Below are 20,690 nucleotides of genomic sequence, written 5' to 3'. Positions count from 1 at the left end.
GCCGCCTCTGTCGCCACTTCTCGCCCTTGCTGCTGCCGTCACCACCGCCCGCTCTCTCCACCTTTCTCTCCCCGCAACATCGCATCCCCGGCCCCACTGCATCGCCTGGAGAAAAACGCGACTCTGTCCTGTTCCAACACTCGCATCCACTGAAGTGCCTTTCCAATCTGGCTGACCACCACAACTCGGCATCTGCGCGGCCATATCCACGCCCACTCATGAAACACTAAATCTCTTCGCATTTCACAATGTCAACCACTGCCGTCTTCCCCACGCAGCCCAGCCCGACCAGGCCGTCCAATAATGACGATAACGGAAACAATGGCGGAGGTAGTCCCACCAGTTCGCCGCTGCTGTTCTTTGTCGCCCTCGGTTTCGGTGTCGTTTTTACAAACCTATGGTAGGTCCCGCCCACTGACGGCATTCGCCTCCGCTTATCTGACATGTCCACCAGGATCATCGTAGGCGTCAAGTACTGCTTCCGCTACAATCGTCGACGCGCAGCCCAAACTGCTGCCAGTACAGAGATTGATATGGCCAACATGCCTCGCCCCCACCGAAGGAGGAGGGAAAAGAAACTAATGACCATGGATGAAGTCAATGAACGCTTTCCACTGACCAAGTACAAGCAATGGAAATCGAGCCGTGAAACCGAGGGGCTGCCATCCAACGGCGGCATTGCAACAGCACCCCAGAGCAGAGCGGCGAGCATCAAAGATGTCGAAGTTGCCACTACTTCCCAGGACGAGGGACCAGGGCCTCGAACAGAGACCGCGCTTTCCATGGCCCGCAACGATCATGCTGCGCAAAACTCAACCTCGCAGCAAACGGCGTCTCCAAGATCGAGCGTTGAAAGCACAAAAGGCGAGAAGATCCATGATGCTGAGAAGCAGATTGAAAAGGACAGTCCGGTCCCAGTGAAACCAAAAGAGAACCCAGAACATGGCGTTCCACCGCAAGCGACTGTACACGAGCGTGACGATGACTCGGATGATGATCACGATGACCCAATCCGCACTGCGACTGCACCAGAATTACTCTCTGACCCTGGCGACACTTGCGCCATCTGTATAGATCTCCTAGAGGACGACGAAGATGTGAGAGGGCTAGCTTGCGGCCACGCCTTCCACGCTAGCTGTGTTGACCCATGGCTGACAAGTCGTCGCGCGTGCTGCCCGCTCTGCAAGGCTGACTACTACGTGCCTAAACCTCGCCCGGAAGGTGAAGCTGATCCTGCTACTGGCCGTCGTTCAGCTGCTGGTCCCAGATCACCACAACAGGCCGTTTGGACATCAGCCAACCCTTTCTCCCGCACTCAAATACTGATCATCAATGCCGACCCCAACCAACAACCTAGTCCCCAGCGATTAGGACGACTTGGACTGTCGAGCCGGCGTAGCCACCCGGTCTCAACGGAATCACGCCAAGGGACTGCTCAACCAGGACAGAGCTCTAGCTGGTTCTCACGCACCACGCCCAGTCAACCGCGTGCTCCCATGTTCTCGCGTTGGTTCACTCGTGATAGGAGCGGTTCCAACAATGTAAACACTCCCACAGCCACCCAGCAGCCTACCCCAGGTCAGCTTGAAGCCGGCAATCGGTAGTTGTCATTGACACGCCTTGTAACAAGGGCTCTGTTTTCGGACCCCAATTTTTCACGTCTCTTTACGAATACGCCCATACCCCCTCTGGATCTTTTTGTGCGCCATCGTTTACCCTCGCACCATCTACGAGTCTTGAATTTCCTCGACTCTAATGTGTTTCCCCTTCTGCTCCTCCAATGCAGGCATGTTCACTCCTCTGATCCCAGCCACCGAGCACACGAGAGCATGTTCCCTGGGCCGTTTATTTAGTTTACTGCATAGTAGGTTTCTAAGGTTATATTGGGAACACAGCATCTCGGCGACTTCGGTTTGTTTTTGTTTTTCTCGTTTTTATGTCTTGGCTTTGGGGTGTGGGGGCAAGCAGATAAGGATGTGACGAGAGAGAGCAGGCTTGCGGCTATAATGTTATTGTACATGAGCCATTGGATCGATGTAGTATATATACATACACACATACAAACACCCACGCCCACATACGTAAGGAGGGGGAACTGCCAGCGAACAAAGTGGAGGACCAGTGTTTTTTTCATTTGGATCTTACATCCCCTGTCTAGTGTACCTTAGTAGCCTAAAAGGCATATGATCAATTTCCAAGCGTTTTGAGCCAACTCAAATCATGTACATGTTGATGCATTACTCGTATGTTTGTACGTGTGTTTCCAAATATGCCCATTGGTATCACAGAGTGCGAATCTGAACGAGGGCGAAAAGCGGAGAAGCAACCCATTTGCAACCACCAAAAGCCCAGAAAGCCAAAAGACACCGGGTCTGACACGGCTCCTTAGTTCTCCAAACGCCCATAGTCAATAGTCAATAGTTCATTCCTTCAAGAACCAAGCACGCCATTACACCCCCCTTAGCCTCACCGTGTTGTTCCTCGTCTCCTCATCCTCTTCTTCCTCCCCGGGGTCCCCTACATCCTGCAACCGCATGGCCAGCAGCAGATCCCTACCTGCCCTAGTGCCGTCCCTTAGTTCCATGGCGCTCTTGAGCAGCATGTCCTGCATCACCCGCGCATCCACATTCACGCCCAGCAAGGCTTCGACGTCTGGACCCCTTGGAATCGGGAAGTCGACAAGCGGCTTGCCGTTCGGTCCTACGCTGACCGTTGTGCTCTTCCGGTAATTGCTCTGTTGCTGTTGCTGGTTGTCGTGGTCAAACTCTGACGAGGAAGAGTACGGGTTATAGGTATCGTCCGTGTCCAAGTCCAGCGCATATGTAGTCGATGTCAACGATGTCGACGTCGAGTCGTTTCTGCGAGCTGGCTGGAGCCCAACACTGCCATAGCTTCGCTGTTGCGGTGGTACGAGGTTTAGCCGCTCAAACGCATCCCAGAGCTCGTCGACGTCCTCTTCTTCCAATGAAGTGTCCGTTGTTACGCTCATAGGGGGAGATTGATCATCGCTGCTCACACCATATGCCATATTGTGCGACCAACCATCCCAGATGACTTGCTGTGAGCGCTGGTTACTCCGATGATATTGCCCCCCTCCAAAGTTGTTGGATCCTTGCTTAGACGGCGCATGCACCTGGCTTGCTGAGCTTACACCCCGTAGGTGCAGGGCTGTGTGATGCAAATCTTGGTTCGTTGGCTGGCCTTGTTCATCATACTGCTGAGGTGTCAACAGACCTGGCACTGCGTGATTAGGCTCAGATTGCGATTTTGTATGGAACGATGCGCGGTGATTGTTTTGGGAGAGCTGGACCTGGTCTTCAAGGTTGAAAGGATTGTCGTTGATACGCTCTGCTCCTGCCGTGTTTGTCTCAGAACCCGACGTAGACGGACGGTAGTTTTGCACCATAGCCATATCCAGGTCGATCATGGATGAACGAAGTGGTGATCCAGGCACAGAGCTAATCATCTCAGGATAATCATCTATAGGCGCCAGCGCAGTGGTTTGTGCGTGTCGCAGGCTAGGACGGAAGTTGGAGTTAAAGGGCGGCGATGAAGGATCTGCTCTGTTGGATCTGCCGTACTGTGGCTCTTGCGGACTGCCCAGATCAAATGTCCATTCTTCAGTTTTACGTTTGTCATCCATCTTAGGGAATGTCCAGTCCTGAGTTTTACGATTGTCGTCCATCTTAGGAAATGTCCATTCCTTTGTTTCTCGTCGGCGGGATATGCGATTTGACGCACGGTTCCTAGGAGCCTCGTTATTGGCTTCTGCCATTGCTGCGTCAAACGTCCATTCCACTGTACGTCGATTTGGTTTTTGGGGCTGAGCTGGAAATGACCATTCCATCGTCTTACGGTTGGGTTGCTCGGTGGGAAATGACCACTCCATTGTCTTCCGGTTCGGCTGTTCAGAGGGGAAGGACCATTCCATTGTCTTTCGGTTCGGATCTTCATTCATGCTTGGGAATGTCCAGTCTTTTGTTGCTCGCTTTGTCAGTTCGTCTTCTTCGTTAAAGGCGTCTCGAAGTTCTTCTTCTTCCAACTCTCGCAGAAGACTCTTCATGCGATTTGCTCGAATGGTTGGTACTTCTCCCAGATCAATACTCGGTACCTCATCTGCTGATGGCATGGAAAAGTCCAAGTCAATAACAGTCTCACGGTTGGGTGCCCCGGGATTGAAATCGCGCAAAATCAGATCTGAAGGTGGCCGGCCGTTGGAAGGATCTGGCGCATCAATTGCGCTGTACCGATATGGTGTCGTGTTTGTGTCAAAAAGCTTATTCAAGCGTTTCTGGCCCCTCACAATAGACTCTTCCTTGAACCTCGCCTGCAATTGTTCGAAACGACCCAGGGGCTGTCCTGATCCGGTGGCAAATGGGTCCGTGAAATGCGTGGCATGCTCTTGTTCAAACTCTTCGGAAGTACTGAAAGACCAGTCATCGTCATCATCATCCTCAGCCTCCGGGGCCAAGGGATCAGGTGCCTGCGCGCCATACGGATTGAACAATGACTGACGAGTTCCACCCTGCTGCTCCCAGATGTAATACTCTTCAACCAATTTGATGAGTGATACAGTCGGATACATCTTGGTAGTATCAGCAAGGTAAGTGTGCTCCAGAATCTGGTCGGGCGTAGGACGATCTCGCGGCTCAGGCTTGAAGACGAAAGCAAGGAAATCTTTTAGCTCTTGAGAGAAACGGTCTCCTTCAAGCTGAGGGACTCCAGCCGTTGCCAGATCAAAGTGTCCGATCTTGTGATGTGGCGGGAAGCCGCAAGCCATCTCGTATACAGTACAGCCATATGCCCAGATGTCAACTTCGCTACCGTAAGAAATCTCCCTTGGCTGGAGCAAGCTATGTGGGTCGGCATCCTTTACCCACTCTCTTTGAAGTTCAGGGGCCATCCAGAAAGGTGTGCCGACAATGGTCGACCGCTTTGATCTTTCAGGCTCTAACGTGTTGGAGACACCGAAATCACATAATTGTACTCGGCCGTCCTCGAGAATAAGAACATTGTTAGCTACGATTTGGTCAGCGCATGCCGTATACTCCTATGATGGTATACTCACACTTTAGATCTCGATGCAACACACCCGCTTCGTGTATATACTTGAGGCCTTGTGCTAGCTCGCGGGCGATAGGTATGATGAATTTCTCTGCCAGTCCAGGGCCTGGATCCTTGCTCATGGCAGTGGGCTTCATCAAGGTATTCACACTACCACCACTGGCGTATTCGCTTATGATCCACAACTCGTTATGAACAGGTCTTGCTTCCTCGATGATGTTTACATAGGGTCTTGCTTTACTATCTCTCAGCTGCTGCAGAATGTCAATCTCTTTCAGGGTGTCTTGAAGATTCTTGTGTGTCATCTCCTCGTAGTCGACCTTGTCAATTTCGATAATCTTGATGGCAACCAGGGCACCAGTGTTGCGGCTCTTTCTTGGCAATGTTAGCGCACGTTCCTGGTGTCACATTGAGATACCCACCCTTTGTACACACGACCGTATGCACCCTTGCCGATAAGCTCGTAGAAGTCATATGGCGGAGGCTCTTCGCCACTCCGTTTTGCCCTCTCGGCAACCAGTGCCTCCATATCCCTGGCTTGTTGCATAGCGCGTCCCTTGGTACCACCCATGTTGGGCGGTTGCAGTCTTACAGGTTCCATTCCTCCTGAATATCTGTATGATTGGTCTTGTTCCACAATCCCAGTTGCGCAGCTTTCGTAAGGCTCGAAAGGCGATTCCGCTATGCACTCCAATGGACTTTCTACTAATGTGCTTGTCGTACTCTCAAAGCTGGTGGTAATGGGCAGCGGTGGAGGCAGATAGCCGGTCGACGTCACACGTCTACAAGGAGAATTATAACTGGTGGGGTCTGAGGCAGAATGCGAATGCCTTGATGAGGGAATGAAGTAAGAGGGTCTGGAAGTACCCGGATTCGACTGCGCGGCAGGTCTATTTGGTATTAGGGTGTATGGCTTCGGTGTGGGTGGACACAATGGACTTCTGACATCCAATATGGGGCCAGATATCTCGCGTCTGTCAATCGAAGGTGTGCGAGAAGAGCGCGAGGAGCGTGAAGAACGTGAGGAGCGGAAAGATGAGTCCCTTCGGCCTTTGATTGAGTCTGTTAGCTTTTGCCATGAGAAGGAGCGATCTGATTGAGTCTTTGGAGTTGGCGTCTGCTTTCCCAGCGACCTGGGCGGGGTGACCTCGCCCACCGGAATGAGGTGGTCCCCATCGCTGACCGACCGCTTGAGCTTGACGACGGCTTCGCGGTCCAGCATGGTTGCGTGGGTTGAGACTGGCGCGTTGGTTGCGGCATAAGAGAAATCACACTCACGAGTTTGTTATGATGCTTGAAGGTCACTACCAGAAGTGAATGCCGTTCATGGCAGGCAGGCCGCGTGCGGTGAGGGTGAGTGTTCGTTTAGGATTCACACCTCCGCACTGCGGGGCGTGGCTGGGCTAAACAACGAGATAATATTACAACAAGAGGAAGCAGAGGGAACGAAGATAGACACGCGAAAGTTGCGAAACGAACAAGTGCTTTTGTGCAGAAGAATGCGATGGCGACGCCATCTGTCAGGTGTGCGACCCCGAGTGTTGAACATTCGAAACAAGGATCCAGGGTCTCGACTACTACTGACCACGCTAAAGCAACCTTAAATCCATCTGGGGCAAGCGCACCCCCACCTCCCCGTCCCTGACATCATCTGCGCCACATGTGCGCCGCCATCTAGAGCTGATCTGCCAACTTTCCATGCTCTTATGGATAGGCACAACATGCTCTCTAACTATCTCCTGTTCTATCGACCATTCCATCTAGCACCCGACTGATTCCACGAGACTTCATCACATCAAGACGACTACAAGAAACTGCGAGCCGATCCCAACATGGTCTCTCAACCCGTTGGTACAAAGAAGACGCCCGTTACGTCTACGGCGAAGAAGACACCTGTAAAGAGTTCGGCAAAGAAGGTGCCTGTCAAGGCCCCGGCTGTTCAGCCACCCAAGAAGCCCATCAACACAGCCCTGCAGAAGAAACCAGTGGCCACAACCCAAAAGAAGCCAGTACCTACCACGGCACTCAAAAAAACCACAACAGCAGTCGGACAAAAGAAGCCAGTCCCAGCCCCAGCAAAGAAACCGATTGGGCAGCCCCAGCAGCAAGGCTGGCTCAGCAAGGGCCTCAGCGCTGCACAATCCGGAATTGGCAATGCAGTCGGCGCAGCCACCACTGGTATCAGCAACGCTGCTGGCGCCGTTGTAACGGCTGCAGGCAGTGGTGTTGCTGGAGCAGGCAGGGGAGCAGGGGCAAGGTAATCTTACCATAGCTTACAATACCAAATATTTGGCTAATCACATGTAGCATCACAAATACATCCCGTACCTGGGGCGATATGGTCCGTGAGTACGGCAACTCACTCAAGGACATGACCGGTGCCACAGGCAGTCGCTCAACTACGCACAAGAACCCTCTTGGTTTGAGTACAAGTGGGGCGGGGGGTATGGCGTCCATGGCGAGTAGGCCTGGTGTGCCTGGTCTTTCTGGAGGCTCGGCTAGGACTGGTACAGCTAGTAACCCACTGGGCTTGTAGAGCTAGAGAGTGCTTTCTTTTGAATTCAGAGCTTTTCACTGAGGGGAAGTGCGTCAGCAAGGCTCGGATACAGTATTATTTTGTAGTTTACGGTTAGGTTGTATTTTAGAAAGGTAGTACATAAAATAGTTCGTTTCAAATAAAAGCAAGGTTCATGTGTCACAGTAAGTTATATTTGGAGTGAAAAACCAGTGATTCGATTTCACTCGGGATACAATGTAGGATTTATCGTTCACTACAGAGAAGAGGGTGATGCACCTATATTTCCAGAATCAATTGACATAATTGTTTTATACCACCTTGAAGATGTCTATTTGCAACTCTCCTATAATCGACATATCCACAAGAGACCACGCTACTTAATCAGCACCAACAAAACAGCATCAACGCGCACGCCTGGAAATAACTGAAGTAGTATTTTAATTCGCGCTAGCAGCTAGCCAAACACCAAGAGGTATCACTTAATCGTCCAATAAACCTTCCAAACAAATGTGCACGACCTCCCCTGTGTCCCTCCCAACGTCGTGAGCGTAAACTCTAAAAGAAAAAGTGCAATATACATAGCCTTGTGTATTTTCTCTCAATGGCATTCAAGACATTAAACAAACAAGGGGAAAGGAAACATGAAAGCTGTAACGGTGAACCCAAGAAGAAAAAAAGAGCCTCGCTCCATTGGAGTGCTACAAGTGTGTGACGAGAGACACCGACCGGCCGAACAGAAACAGAAACGCCTGTGAGAAAATAAGAGAAAACAAACACACTACCGGATGACAAAGAAAACAACAAGACACGACATGCAACGACGTTCCCACCTCCATCATTTCGTGCCTTGGCATTTTTTGCCCCTTTTGGCCAGCCCCGCTAGTTAATGCTTGAACAGAGAAAGAAGGAGAAGAGAGAGAGAGAAAATATACACATATACGCAAGTGTATAACGAAGGAGATGACGCCGCCCAATGAGACTTTGGTACAAAGACCGAAGAAGATTTTACTAACACAGATGATTCGGAACAATTGGTGAAATGCACGTCGTATTTTCTTCACCTCCCAAATAGGCCGCTGCCAACGCTGATTGTACCAAGGCCATTACGCTGGGTCATTGGCGCTCGTGCTGCGTCTGGTCGAGCTGGACCGGCCTGACCGGGCGCAGCACCGGGCGCTGAGTTCATTGGCCGCATACCATTACCACCCCAGCGTTGACCAGTGTGCTCGTGGGGTAGATCTATGTGCTGTGCCACGGGGCTTGACATCATACCATATGTCTCCCGGCTCAAGACACCCATATTGCCGCGGGGATCAGAGCCAGGCACTTCCCCGTATGCTGAGTGGCCGGAGGGTGCGCGCTTCATATGCAGAACCGGTGATTCAGCATCGCCCAGGAGACCATTGGTGTGGTGGGCGTTGGACGAAGGAGGATTGGAGTTTGCTTCGATTGTGGAAGCAGAGCCGTTTGGAGCGCTCAGGTCAACCATGCGACGTTGGCCAGCTGGGGTCTGATAGTTGGGTACGCGAGACGGTCCAAGAGGGTAGCGGCTCTCTTGTTGATGTGAGGGATGCCGCGGGTTGGCCCATGGTGTGCTTTCCAAGAATTGTTCTTCTGCGGCTGCTTCGTCTGCTGTTGTAGTTCTGTTGTAGGTGCGAAATGATGGGGGCGGAGCCGGAGCACGAGTCGCAATCTGCAGCGTCGAATCAGCTACAAGTTCTCCACCAGTTGCATTCGGCCACTCACCTTCATTGCTCGAAGATCTTCATCGATTTCCGACGGTTTCGCAGCACTAATGTCTGGAGCGGCTGGGAAGCCAACGTACTTGGCAACGCCTGACAGTACTGATACCTCGAGATTGTACGCTGTCTGGTGCCTTATTTGGTCTGACCGCTTCTCTGGCAGTCGCACCATGTATTCAGTCTCGTCACAGCCAAGTTGTCGTCTGCCGCGCTGCAATTCGAACACTCGCTGGTTGCACTCTTCGAGTATTTCTTCTCGTATATGTCGCACAGTCTGGAAGTACTGGCTGTGCATCTGATGCCGTTCTGCTGCTGTTATTATCTCGAGGTTCTTCTGCTTGTATTCCAACAGCCTTGTCTCGTAGGCGATCTTATCTGCGCGCCGGTCATCTATGCATTTGATCATTGCGGCGTACTCAGGGTGCACACAATTGGGTTGCTTGAGCATCTCGAGCTCCCGCTCGAGTTGTGCTATTTGTTCGTCACAAAGTCTGATTGCAGTCAATATCAATTCCATCTGACCAAGAGCTCAGAGAATCACTCACTTCTCTCTGAAGAGCTTGAATTTCTTTTCAATTTTTGCGAGTTCGTTAATGGCAATCTTCTTCTTAGTGACTTCCTCATCTAGGACTCCGCTGTCTTCTTCTTCGGGGTCGCATTCAGCCTCGCCGTCTTGTGGCTCAGCAGCCGCAAAAGGTTCAGTGCAGGCGTAACTAGGGTCCTCTGTCTTTCGTTTGCCTCTTCTGCCACCTTTCCGCGGTTTTGCGTGCTTTGCTACGGTTGCCATTTGATTGACGGTTTGTGCGGCGATGTTAGCTTGGCGTTCTTCAAGTTCCATTTCTTCGCGCGCAAGCACAGAGAGATTCTCTTCAGCATTGTCAAGCTCCTCATCCGCGTCCACACGGCCTTGTCTATTGGCTGCGGCGTCCGCTAGGCCATCAAGCGCCGAGCTTCTTGCAGGCTCGCTCCTCTTTCGCAATGGTTCCTCCTCATCTTGCTCGCCAACAGGGCTCCTTTCGGCGCTCGTTCTTTTTCGTTTCTTGCCCGCGTGTTCCAGGCTAGCAGCCTCTGTGGTCGCAATAAGCGACAGGGAATGTAGAGGGTTATCTGCTGTAGCTGCTGCATCAATGGGTGCCTCATCTGTGCCAGCAGAGGGTGTAGGAGGGGCAGACTCGTTGTCTTCTATGGTTTTAGAGTGCGCGAGTTTGCTAGGAGTTCGTGTGTAAGCCGGCTCGGATAGCAAGGATGTCTCAGGGACTGTTCGTGTCAGTTTTCGTGGAGTAGTGTCTAGGCGCTCTGTCTCGGCCTCCGAATCGTCTTCATCCATTTCTGCTGCTGGGGTCTGCCTCGGGGTGGGTTCAGATTGATCGTCTGAGGCGTCTCCAAGCTCACTCAAGCTGCTGGAGCCGTTATCTGCGGCGTCATCGAAGCCGTTCGAAGCTTGCTCAACAGGCATTGCCTCTGCAATGGCTGCACTTGAAGCTTTCATCGTTGACAGCATTGCGGCCGCGATGGCAGTAGGCTCCCCGGGGGCTGTTGACTCGTGTGAGGGGGAGGCAGTAGAGGGGTTAGATGATCCCGTCGGGAGCGGTGATAGGGCGTCTGCGGGAGCGAGTTAGATCGGGTGCATTTCGTGCGGTGGTGATATGAGGCGTGGTGGGAGAGGGAAGTTCGCGACTGTGTCGTCGCCTCGGTTGACGCAAAGATCGACAATCTCTCGAGCGACCCAAGGACACGACAGACTGCGCAGAGTCGGCGAGATGGACCCGGTGGGCTATCGGGTTCAAAATAAAAGGTTGTATGACGTACTCTCTGGCTGCGCGACTGACTTGCTAAGATCGGGAGCTGTTCTTGATGTGCTCCGCCTAGTGTGATGGGGCGCGCTCATAGTGCGCCTGCGCCAGAAGCCTCGTCAACTCGTGCCCAGTGTGGTGCGAGGATGTTGGATAGGACGCAGTTGGTGCCCACGATGCAGGAACGGCGCTATGGGGGGCAGCGGGCGGTGGACGTGGGGAGCAGCCAAAAACACTGCTGCCGCTGTGGAGGACGTGGGCGCCGATGATGAGGGTACGTGCCGAGATGTTTTTGGCGTCGGACCGGACAAAGGCGCGGTAGTGTGGGTGAGGACGTGTATGCAAACGCGAGACAGCGACTGGCATGAGTGTATTGGCGGTGAATGCAGTAGGGCAGCTCTATCGAGAGGGCGTAAACTGCGCTTTGAGGCGGGTCGACAGCCGGGAGAGGCCCTGAGTGTCTTGCGAATGACCGCACTCTCTTAGGCGGGCGGTAAGGTTCTGCCGCTTGCTCGCCCGCTTAAGGCTAGCGTGCTTTCGAGGTGAAGCGTCTCCACCAAAACTTTTTGACGAGCTTGCTGCACGGCAACGTCGCAATCGCCGCCATGGGAAAATCAAAGGAGAAGCGCGCTACAAAGCCCGAGTCGCTTAAGAAAATTGCAAAGTCTGCCAATTCCTTCATCAAAGTCAACAAGGCCGCGTTTGATCCCGCTCTAGCCTCGTTGTTTGCAAGCAGTGTGCGTTTACCATTACAAATGTCTACGCAAGCGCGTGATTGCTAATTGAAATATTCAGGCGGGACCAGTTCAGCCACCTCCAAAGTCTCGGTACCAGGCGCGCATACAGAAGCAAACGACCGAAGAGTCGAGCGAAGAGGAAGATGAGGACGATGCCAATGATGCAGAACTAAGTTCGGCATCTGGCAGTTTACCCTCGGATGATGACGAGGAAGAGGAGTATGAAGATGAGGACGAGGACGAGGTCATGTCAGATGCTAGTGACAACGAAAAGCCTGAGAGCGAGGCTATTCTAGCAAAAGTACGTGAGTCGGGGTTAGATGGGACACAGGATAAGCAGAAGAAGCGGAAACGAGGAAACAAGGAGGAGATCGAAGATGCTTACATGCGGAAGCTGGCGCAGGAAGAAGAGAAGGAAGAGCAGCAGAGGCAGAAAAAGCGCAAGACAAAGGAAGTTATTGACGAGGACGACAAGTCCTCTGACGACGCCGAAGATAACGATGTTGAAGATGACGACACTAAGGGAGACTCTGGTGAGGCCGAGAAGACCTTTACCATCCCCAAGCACGAATCACTCATGGAGGCAACCGACGGCAGCGCAGCAGAGGTGGAAAAGGCGGCCCGCACTGTCTTCCTTTCCAACGTGTCCACCGAGTGTATCAACTCCAAGTCGGCAGAAAAGACCCTGAAGAAGCATCTCGAGTCCTTCATTGCTGATCTCGCAGACAACAACCCCCCACACAAGATTGAATCAATACGTTTCCGCTCTACAGCTTTTGGCAGTTCGCTCCCTAAGCGTGCTGCTTTCGCAAAGAAGGACATTATGGATGCAACAACAAAAAGCACAAATGCTTACGCAGTCTATACGACAAAGGTGGCCGCAAGAGAAGCCGTCAAGCGACTCAATGGCTCCGTCCTACTCAATCGTCATTTGCACGTCGATTCGGTCGCTCACCCAGCAAAGGTCGACCATCGCCGCTGCGTCTTCGTCGGTAATCTTCCTTTTGTAGATGATGAATCACAGATGCCCGTGGCTGAAGGCGAGAAGCCCAAGAAGAACAAGCCTTCATCTGATGTCGAAGAGGGTCTATGGGTCCATCTCTCCAAATGCGGCACCATTGAAAGCGTCCGCGTAGTTCGCGATGCAAAGACCAGAGTGGGCAAGGGTTTCGCCTATGTGCAGTTCATAGACGAGAATGGGGTTGAGGCCGCCCTGCAACTCAACGAGAAGAACTTTCCACCAATGCTTCCCCGTAAGCTGCGCATCACGCGTTGCAAGGCTGAGAAGAAGAAGGACAAGCCGCGCGGACCTCCGCCCTCATCGCAAAAATCGCCCAAAGCCAACGGCAAAGCGGGCTATACACCCAAGTTGAGCGAAGAGCAGAAATCGCTGCAGGGTCGCGCGCGCTCTATGTTGGGCAAAGTCGCAAAGGCGCAGACAAAGGAGGGTTTTGTATTTGAGGGTCACAGAGCGAGTGAGAGGCAGGGTAAGAGTGGCCTCAAGTTCAAGGGCAGCGGCGGAGGCAAGAAAAAGGGTCCGAACGGCCGTAAAAGTAGGAGTGCGGGGTGGAAGAAATCCGGTGGGAAGAAGTAAGACGGGTTTCTCACAAAGCATCTTCAGCATCAACCCCCTTTTGCTTTTCTTTTTAATCTTCTTTGCTCGAACCGATTGCTGCGCAGCTTGTAGCCTTGGAAAGCATTTTTGCTACGCACAATGTGCTTACATATATGCATAGACTTGTACAAGCCACATCATGTCTGTTCAAGTGACAATACAGGTGTGTAGAACAATTATGGGTGCTGAACTGTCCTCTTCTTTGCACCTACATGTATGAACAGTGGAGATTGGCCTTCCATTTCACAAGTTCAATTCCAAATGCTCGGCCAGTGACGTGCTTATGCTGCAATTGCCGTTTGCAGGAAGAGAAGGAGAACGTGGAGCCGGTGAGTTGACACCTAAAATGAAACGTGACCCTGTCATCATATGATCGGAGACGCCGGCATACCCGTGGAATGCATAGAGTGTAACAGATGGCGTATAGCCATGCTGGTAATATGGTGTGTAATTGATGGTAATTAGTTTTGCTGACCGTCAAGTGTGCTCCCCGTGGTAAGGATTATGAGTGCCTAGCGCATGGCCCTGCTACAAAAAGTAAGATTTAGGTTTGCATGCTTATTGGTGGACAACAAGGCACCAGTGATAGTTGGATAGGATGACGTTGCACGACCCTGGTCAATTGGCCTGACGGTGCGAGCCGAAGGTTTGGTGGCCGAGTTGACGGGCTGTCGTTGCTGCCACGGTGCGAGACTGGCTGTTTCTGAGAATTTGGAACACATTTGGGCTACGAGCTTGAACGTCTGGGGGATCGACGAAGCAAAACTTTAATTGCACATCAATCAACACAAGAGCGGCAAACAAGCGGTAGGATCAAAGTCGAAACAAGCGTGTGAGAGTGTGCAGCGGTCGAGATTCATCCATAGCACCCGGTCATACAACTAGCCGTCGTAGTAGATGTGTTTATTCGGGAAGTTTGGCTGGCGACAAGGCCCGATCTGAGGACACAGGCGTTTCGACCGCAACCGAACTAGGCACACTTGGAGCTGTAGGTCTGACAGGGTCCATTGAGGGTAAATCCTGCAGTTGGTTGCCCAAGTCATATATTTCCAAAACCTGGATGAGTTAGGGAGGGTAATACAGAGCGGCGAAGACTGAGTGTAGCATATGGCACAGAGCTAGGCATTGCCGAGTTTCCCACAATCATGTGTTCTGTGTACAGGGCGGTTCTCGCGTGCCGGCACAGCAGCTTGTGGTAACCTTGGACGGACGCGTGGGTAGGTGTGGGTGGAAGGGTTATGCAAGTCAGCGGAAGATGTAACCCCAACAGAACAATGCGATGATCAATAGCCATTGATACGCTGCATGCTGTGGGTAAGCAAGGCTGACAGATATCTAACCGAAGTGGACCGATGCCATTGGGGTCCATGGATTCGCATGTAGCACAGACACAGATGTTGCGACGCCTGGAAACAGAGGCATGTGTTTGACCATGTGGAACTTGCGGAGATGATGTGCAGGATGCAGATGGGGATTGCGGCATGGTATTCGTCCGTCTCCCATGATGTGCCCACGTCAATGGTAAGTAGGTGTGATTTGGGCAATGATGAGGCTTGTGCTTGTGTGTCGCCAAGGATCATGGCACGTTGCTGCTCTTGCAGCGAGTGTGTAGTGGTTGCATGCTGCTATGGAGTAGTTATGACTTTGATGTTTAGCCGGCGGAGGAAGCACGTGTTTTGGTGAAAGCGCCGAATTGTGAAAAGAAAAGGGTGACCTCACAATGCGGCAGGACCATGGCGGCGGTGCCGAGACGGAAGCTTTGAACGACGCCGCCAAAGTATGACACAGAAGATGTCAGTGGCTGATGAAAGTGCTGTCGGCCTTGAAACGCGCTTCTAGGCCGACGGACGAGCAGAGAAAACCAGGGACTGATGCGTGAGAAGAGCACGTCCGTTACTGGGAGTGCTGAGGCGTTGGGTGGCGCAAGTGGAGAGTGCGCGGCAGGATGCGAAGCGTTTGCGCGCAAGCGTATTGGACAGAGGGGGCCAAAGAATGTTTGCATTCGCGCCCGATTGTGCAGGTGTGAGGATAATGTGACCTGGATGCACGTGCACTAGCGTTGGGACCCAAGCAATGTATGTATGTGTGTATGTACTGTCCGAGCGAAGGCCAGCAGGCACAGTTGACTAGTATGTAGAGCAGTGTTATGCGATGCTGCTCGACACGGCGGAGCAGCGCTAGGCCAGGTCGCAGCAAAGGCAGCGCTGAGACACGGAGATGCGGACGAGACACGAGCTGAGCCAATGGGAGCCGGCAGGCGGTTCTACACACACCGAGCGCGCAAAAGACACCACAGGCGCGAGGCGGCGCGTCGGTAGGCGGGGGGACAGAGGCACTGCGGCGGAGGAACGGGCTCTACGGGCTCCACGGGAGGAGGGTACCTGCGCAAATCACGGCCGGGTGCGCTGCCGCTCTCGGAGGCATACGCGTCTGAGGTTGAAGGACGGCGGCTGTGGAGCATGAGCGTCTGTCCAAAGTTTGGTATCACGACACATTGGCGGCGGATTTGTCACGAGGGTGATGCTGTTGAATGTCTCGATACTGGAGAAGCGCCTTGGGCTGCGCGGGCGAGGGCAGGCGGGAGTGCATATGTGTGGCGCGCTAGTCCGCGTTGGGGCATCTAAAGCTCTCTTGCTCTAGCTGGCTGGGGGGCGGAACCGATTTTCAGGCCGCGGGCCAATGGATGGGCGGTGGCAGCAGAGGGGAAAGCGCCGTTGGCTGCGCGCCGGGGTTTTTTGCTGCCTGTGGGACTGTGATTTGGCTGGGTGCGGAAATGCCAGCCAGGCCACCAATGCGCGTCGAGAGGAATGGTAATGTGCGCGCAGGGCGAGACAGAGGCAGAGAAGGGCGACTGTGGGAGAGGCGGCGACTGCGTGGGCGGCTGGCGATGATGCCGGCACCGACGCGGATGGACATGGGCAGGATGGGGGTGCTGATGATGATGATGCTACTGCTGCTGGGGCGGACGCAAGCGACGCACCGCCGCTCGTAGTAGCTCACCGCCGCTGCTGCTGGCCGCGTATTGCTTCTGTGGACGTCATGTTGGTACGCCGCTGGTCTCTTCCCCTGACGACGGCGCATTCACTCATACATACTACATAAATGCATTCACAGACAACTATGTGTACACACATCCATAGTCGTCGCGGGCTCAGCCGGGCGGCAGGCTGCGGGCTACCGGGGGGGCTGCTGTCATGGCCACTGCTCATCACATCCCATCCTGCCCATCCTCCCTCTCCCCCCCCCTCCCCCAGGCGAGCAAGTGGGCGGACGGGCAGGGTGACGCGCAAAATGCAGCTGGTGGCTGACTGTCATAGGGTGATCCCGGCATGCCCTCTAGCGCACCAAGCTTGCGTTTCGCGAATAGAAATCCCCGCCGGCCGCTCCAAATCAAACCTTTGATTCCTCATTCTCCAATCATCCAGCCTGCTCCCTCCCCCCATATCGCCCATTGCACTACAGCGCTTGTGTCCTTGACCGTACCCGCCCGAGCGCTGCCGCTTAGTGTTCCCTCGCACGCCTCGGTCAGACAGCACCCTACAAGACAAGACCATTCTACACCCCACAGACACTCTGCCCTCCAGCAAATCAACGCGACTCGTCAGTCTTCCAGCCACTGACCACTCGCAACCCTCCGCAACCCGTCCACCGCATAGATCACGGGATCGCATTTCGCTGCGAGTTCAAAGCATCGGTAAGTCAGTCCTATCATTGCGCCCTGATCTGCTGCAACGCGCTCCCTTGTTTTTGTCGTGTGAGCGCGTACCGCCCGCCGCCAACTTCGCATGCCGCCGCCGCTTCTCCAGGCACGAGAGGTTGCGTCCGTCTCTCTGTCGACGGCGGCCATGCCTGGTCGCAGCGCAGCGCATCGCACTCTCATCCACACAACGCCACACGATCCGCACCTGTTGCTTCGGCGCTGCATCGTCACAGGCTCATCTCCTGTTGATGCTTCCCTGGCATTATGACGCGTTGCGCCTTGCTCAGCTCGCCTGCCCGACCCGCTCCATCTCCACTCTGCCTGTCCATCGGCTTACATCGCATTAGACAAAGGCACCACCACCACCGCGCTGCGCATTCATAGTCTTGTATCCCGCTCTCTGCCTGCTACTTGGCTCACGCCTCTGCTCTCATTGCTGTTGCTGCTACCCAAGGTGTCAGCTGCACACCTCAATATAGAGCTGCGCCGTCGCTGGTTGCCCTAGCTCTCAGAGCCGCAAAAGTGAACCAGTCCATCTTGTCCCCGCTACGCCCCTGCAATCCGACCGCACGCGCGATTGAGAGACGCGCATGTGCTGTGCTGCCGCTGATTAAAGTCGGTAAGTGCCTCACCGTCATGCATGCATACACCTGCATTGCCAACGCATCGCCTCCAATCGCCCGCCCCGCCAGCACATGCCACCCTCGACATCCTCCAATTGCCCAAGCATCTGCGTCCTGAGCTAGCTGACGGTTACTCTTAACAGTGTAGACAGTTCTCTGCTTCATTTATGACTGGTGAATACCTGCAACGGCTCTTTCCCCACTACGGCGCGGCCCTCTAGAGCGCGTCGTCAACCTCACCGAGAGAAGCCCCTCTGCCCAGCACGAGCGCATAGCCCCACGACGCTCAATTGCGCCTCAAAGCCTCAGCAGCTTACAACCGTGCGCTATAGCAAAGTCGCCTCAGTTAAGCGTGGCCATTGACAACGCATCAAGCATCCGCCCTGCCGCGACGTGACCCAGCGTTCCCGTTTTGCGCGCCTAGATACTGTGATCCTCCCGACATCTCGCCTCTAAACAGCAAACAAGCCTACCTCGGACGCTTCTTTGAATACTCTATTCAGCTACTCGAAGCTGAGCTGCATTGATCCACATAAGACCCCAGCCAGCATCCTATCCACTCTCTCCAAAGTCCCGGGACTATACACCTAGGCCCTGTGGTGATCTCATCTCACCTCTAGGCTCCCACACCAGTCGCATTGCTTCTTGGACTGCACGCGAACCCTCCGCGCCCAACTCCCCCAATTATCACCTTTGGTACTGCACCGTTCTTCCGCCGTTGTCGGTTTGTGTATTACCCAGGGTGCGCTAAGCTTGAGCACGGGCCTGTAATACTCGACGTCAAAACCACCGACAGCCTCGTTCGCCCAACATCACCAACATCGCCATCATGACCGAATACGCACAGTTTCAACAATCCCATCACGGACACGCGCCCGCGCACATTCAGAGCTACGGCACCAATCAGAGCCCTGCAGGCGGGAATCCTTCCATAACCTCACCTACGCAGCAGCAGATGCAACAATTCCAGCAGACATCGCCCATCTTGCCGTCACAAGGCTATGGCCATGGCGGCGCGCCGCACCCGCAACATCCTCAGCATCATCAGCAAATGAACTTTCCCCAGCAGCAGTACATGGCGGGCATGCAAAATCCGTACCTGGCCTCGCAGCAGCAACAGCAGCAGCAACAGGCAGCAGCAATGGCAACGGCAGCTGCGGCGGGTCCTGCCGGATACTACGATCAAAGCGCCATCCCAGGCCAGCTGGCACAAGACCCGCGCGCATCTCCACGCATGTCCGTCTCTCAGATGAAGAATGATGGACGTGTTGCTCCACGATCCCCAACCAATGTCAACAACGCTATGAACAGTGCGCTTCCTTCGCAGGTTCAGATGACGCCAACTCAGATGCAACAAAGACGGATGAGCACTCAAATCAGCAGCCCTGCGATGCAGCACCCACAGCCCGTCATGAGCCACGGGGGTCCCCGACCTTCAGTGCCCCCGCAGATGGCCCAGCAACCTCAGCACCAACAATCGCCAGAGCTCGTATCAGGGGGTCCCCAAGCCGAGGAAGCTCCCCTCTACGTCAACGCCAAGCAATTCCACCGCATCTTGAAGAGACGTCTTGCAAGACAAAAACTCGAAGATGCACTCCGCCTGACATCCAAGGGACGTAAACCGTACCTGCACGAGTCCAGGCACAACCATGCCATGCGTCGTCCGCGTGGTCCTGGCGGGCGCTTCCTTACTGCAGAAGAGGTGGCTGCCATGGACAACGGTCAGAAAGGCGAAGGCGAAGACGGCAACAAGGAGAACGCATCCATGCCTCCCAAGTCTGGCAGCGCTGGACCGAAGCGCAAAGCTTCGTCTTCCCAACTCAAGGGAACACCAGACGTCAAGAAAAACAAGGCAGGTGCTGTACAGCGTCACAGCACTAGTGAGGATGATGAGGAGGACGAAGATGATGGTGAAGACGATAGCTGAGTAGCTCTTCGGTTTGTTTCTTTTTCTTCTTAGGGTAATTCGACTCCTACATGTTTTTTCTTCCTTTTCCCCTTGTTAATTTCGACCTTTGGTACTTTCGAGAACCCCAACCCCCCCTTTTTTCGGTCCACGATTCACGAAGCGAGTGCTTTTGGGATATTTGTTTGTCTTATACTCATGTTACACCTGTTGTCGTCATTGACGCCTTCCACACACATATACACAAATTGTCGTAGCAATGGAATGAGTGGAATGAGGGTTACAGGTATGGCGAGGTGGTCTGAGCGTATGGCACTCAGCTTCTGATGAGCCTGCTAGGGTCTTTGGTACTTTGCCATTGTTTTCAACTCTTGTCTACGGACCTTCTGTATATTTCTTTTTATCTTTTCTCTTATGACTCGATACCCACATTCGCTACATGTTTGGCGAGGATACCCAAACTAACGGCCAGGAGAGCCAGTGGTTATACTAGAAAGGGTCTCCTTCATCGGAAGAAAATCTATACCTTTTTTTTGCTTAATTGCTATGGTGCAAGATGTTTTCCTGGCAGCGAGGTAATGTGATTAACACTTTGCATGTTGCGTTACATTGGGTGTGCAACCAACCTGTCACGGAACTATCAACATGTTGTTGCGGATCCAGTTCCTGCGGGGATCTCTGTAATGGGCCTTGTACATATGTAACTACGCTATTAGCGGGGCTGGTCCCCGGGATCCAGATGGATTTGTTGAGTCAGCAAGGTCGTTTTTTTCGGCGGTGCAGCTCACGAAAAGTTTGCAGCAGATGGTTGCCACAAATATTGATTGGTGGTAGAAGTGGCGGGGTGGATGAGCGCGAACTACTACTAGTCCGCGAGTCGTTGGTGGATTGGTCATTGCTAAGTAATTCAGTGTGGAACTGAGGTGCGGGACCGCAGTTCGGTGACCAAGCGGAGAAGTGCATTTGCGAGGCGTGGGATTCTGCATGCCGGG

General features: G+C 53.5%; 8 protein-coding genes across 8 annotated transcripts; 5 read left to right on the top strand and 3 right to left on the bottom strand.

Moving 5' to 3' along the window:
• Window positions 1-125: 125 nt before the first annotated feature.
• COCSADRAFT_336566 (uncharacterized protein) lies at window positions 126-1,727 on the top strand. The gene is made up of 2 exons (XM_007703098.1): window positions 126-400; window positions 455-1,727. Exons 1-2 carry the CDS (start codon window positions 249-251, stop codon window positions 1,602-1,604), a joined length of 1,302 nt encoding a protein of 433 aa, XP_007701288.1. The 5' UTR covers window positions 126-248; the 3' UTR covers window positions 1,605-1,727.
• Window positions 1,727-2,221, bottom strand: COCSADRAFT_336562 (uncharacterized protein). The gene has a single exon (XM_007703097.1). It carries the CDS (start codon window positions 2,132-2,134, stop codon window positions 1,850-1,852), a length of 285 nt encoding a protein of 94 aa, XP_007701287.1. The 5' UTR covers window positions 2,135-2,221; the 3' UTR covers window positions 1,727-1,849.
• Window position 2,222: 1 nt separating this feature from the next.
• On the bottom strand, window positions 2,223-5,905 carry COCSADRAFT_336581 (uncharacterized protein). Its single transcript, XM_007703096.1, has 3 exons — window positions 5,487-5,905; window positions 5,069-5,433; window positions 2,223-5,019 (listed from the first exon to the last, which is right to left on the bottom strand). The coding sequence occupies exons 1-3, from the start codon at window positions 5,663-5,665 to the stop codon at window positions 2,450-2,452; spliced, it is 3,114 nt and encodes a 1,037-aa protein (XP_007701286.1). The 5' UTR covers window positions 5,666-5,905; the 3' UTR covers window positions 2,223-2,449.
• Window positions 5,906-5,978: 73 nt separating this feature from the next.
• COCSADRAFT_92762 (uncharacterized protein) lies at window positions 5,979-6,164 on the top strand (the record flags this gene model as incomplete). Its single annotated transcript, XM_007703095.1, has 1 exon — window positions 5,979-6,164. A coding segment is annotated over one exon (186 nt), but the record flags the coding sequence as incomplete, so codon positions are not given.
• Window positions 6,165-6,765: 601 nt separating this feature from the next.
• COCSADRAFT_119942 (uncharacterized protein) lies at window positions 6,766-7,763 on the top strand. Its single transcript, XM_007703094.1, has 2 exons — window positions 6,766-7,321; window positions 7,372-7,763. The coding sequence occupies exons 1-2, from the start codon at window positions 6,897-6,899 to the stop codon at window positions 7,598-7,600; spliced, it is 654 nt and encodes a 217-aa protein (XP_007701284.1). The 5' UTR covers window positions 6,766-6,896; the 3' UTR covers window positions 7,601-7,763.
• Window positions 7,764-8,639: 876 nt separating this feature from the next.
• COCSADRAFT_92256 (uncharacterized protein) lies at window positions 8,640-11,212 on the bottom strand (the record flags this gene model as incomplete). Its single annotated transcript, XM_007703093.1, has 4 exons — window positions 8,640-9,275; window positions 9,329-9,815; window positions 9,870-10,926; window positions 11,134-11,212. 4 exons carry the CDS (start codon window positions 11,210-11,212, stop codon window positions 8,640-8,642), a joined length of 2,259 nt encoding a protein of 752 aa, XP_007701283.1.
• A 492-nt stretch (window positions 11,213-11,704) lies between these two features.
• COCSADRAFT_119937 (uncharacterized protein) lies at window positions 11,705-13,675 on the top strand. Its single transcript, XM_007703092.1, has 2 exons — window positions 11,705-11,854; window positions 11,913-13,675. The coding sequence occupies exons 1-2, from the start codon at window positions 11,723-11,725 to the stop codon at window positions 13,446-13,448; spliced, it is 1,668 nt and encodes a 555-aa protein (XP_007701282.1). The 5' UTR covers window positions 11,705-11,722; the 3' UTR covers window positions 13,449-13,675.
• A 4,456-nt stretch (window positions 13,676-18,131) lies between these two features.
• On the top strand, window positions 18,132-20,199 carry COCSADRAFT_336507 (uncharacterized protein). Its single transcript, XM_007703091.1, has 2 exons — window positions 18,132-19,730; window positions 20,174-20,199. The coding sequence occupies exon 1, from the start codon at window positions 18,622-18,624 to the stop codon at window positions 19,717-19,719; it is 1,098 nt and encodes a 365-aa protein (XP_007701281.1). The 5' UTR covers window positions 18,132-18,621; the 3' UTR covers window positions 19,720-19,730; window positions 20,174-20,199.
• Window positions 20,200-20,690: the final 491 nt, after the last annotated feature.

Source organism: Bipolaris sorokiniana (assembly GCF_000338995.1).
Source record: "Bipolaris sorokiniana ND90Pr unplaced genomic scaffold COCSAscaffold_9, whole genome shotgun sequence".
Classification (NCBI taxonomy): Eukaryota; Fungi; Ascomycota; class Dothideomycetes; order Pleosporales; family Pleosporaceae; genus Bipolaris; species Bipolaris sorokiniana.
This window is presented reverse-complemented; position numbering and strand designations above follow the sequence as displayed.

Coding starts and splice junctions, on each gene's coding strand:
- COCSADRAFT_336562 (XM_007703097.1), bottom strand. CDS start 2,134: ATGAAAAAAACACTGGTCCTCCACTTTGTTCGCTGGCAGTTCCCCCTC.
- COCSADRAFT_336566 (XM_007703098.1), top strand. CDS start 249: ATGTCAACCACTGCCGTCTTCCCCACGCAGCCCAGCCCGACCAGGCCG. Junction 401..454: donor GTCGTTTTTACAAACCTATG/GTAGGTCCCGCC, acceptor CATGTCCACCAG/GATCATCGTAGGCGTCAAGT.
- COCSADRAFT_119937 (XM_007703092.1), top strand. CDS start 11,723: ATGGGAAAATCAAAGGAGAAGCGCGCTACAAAGCCCGAGTCGCTTAAG. Junction 11,855..11,912: donor CCTCGTTGTTTGCAAGCAGT/GTGCGTTTACCA, acceptor TGAAATATTCAG/GCGGGACCAGTTCAGCCACC.
- COCSADRAFT_336507 (XM_007703091.1), top strand. CDS start 18,622: ATGACCGAATACGCACAGTTTCAACAATCCCATCACGGACACGCGCCC.
- COCSADRAFT_336581 (XM_007703096.1), bottom strand. CDS start 5,665: ATGGAACCTGTAAGACTGCAACCGCCCAACATGGGTGGTACCAAGGGA. Junction 5,434..5,486: donor TACGGTCGTGTGTACAAAGG/GTGGGTATCTCA, acceptor GCCAAGAAAGAG/CCGCAACACTGGTGCCCTGG. Junction 5,020..5,068: donor GTTGCATCGAGATCTAAAGT/GTGAGTATACCA, acceptor ACCAAATCGTAG/CTAACAATGTTCTTATTCTC.
- COCSADRAFT_119942 (XM_007703094.1), top strand. CDS start 6,897: ATGGTCTCTCAACCCGTTGGTACAAAGAAGACGCCCGTTACGTCTACG. Junction 7,322..7,371: donor GGCAGGGGAGCAGGGGCAAG/GTAATCTTACCA, acceptor AATCACATGTAG/CATCACAAATACATCCCGTA.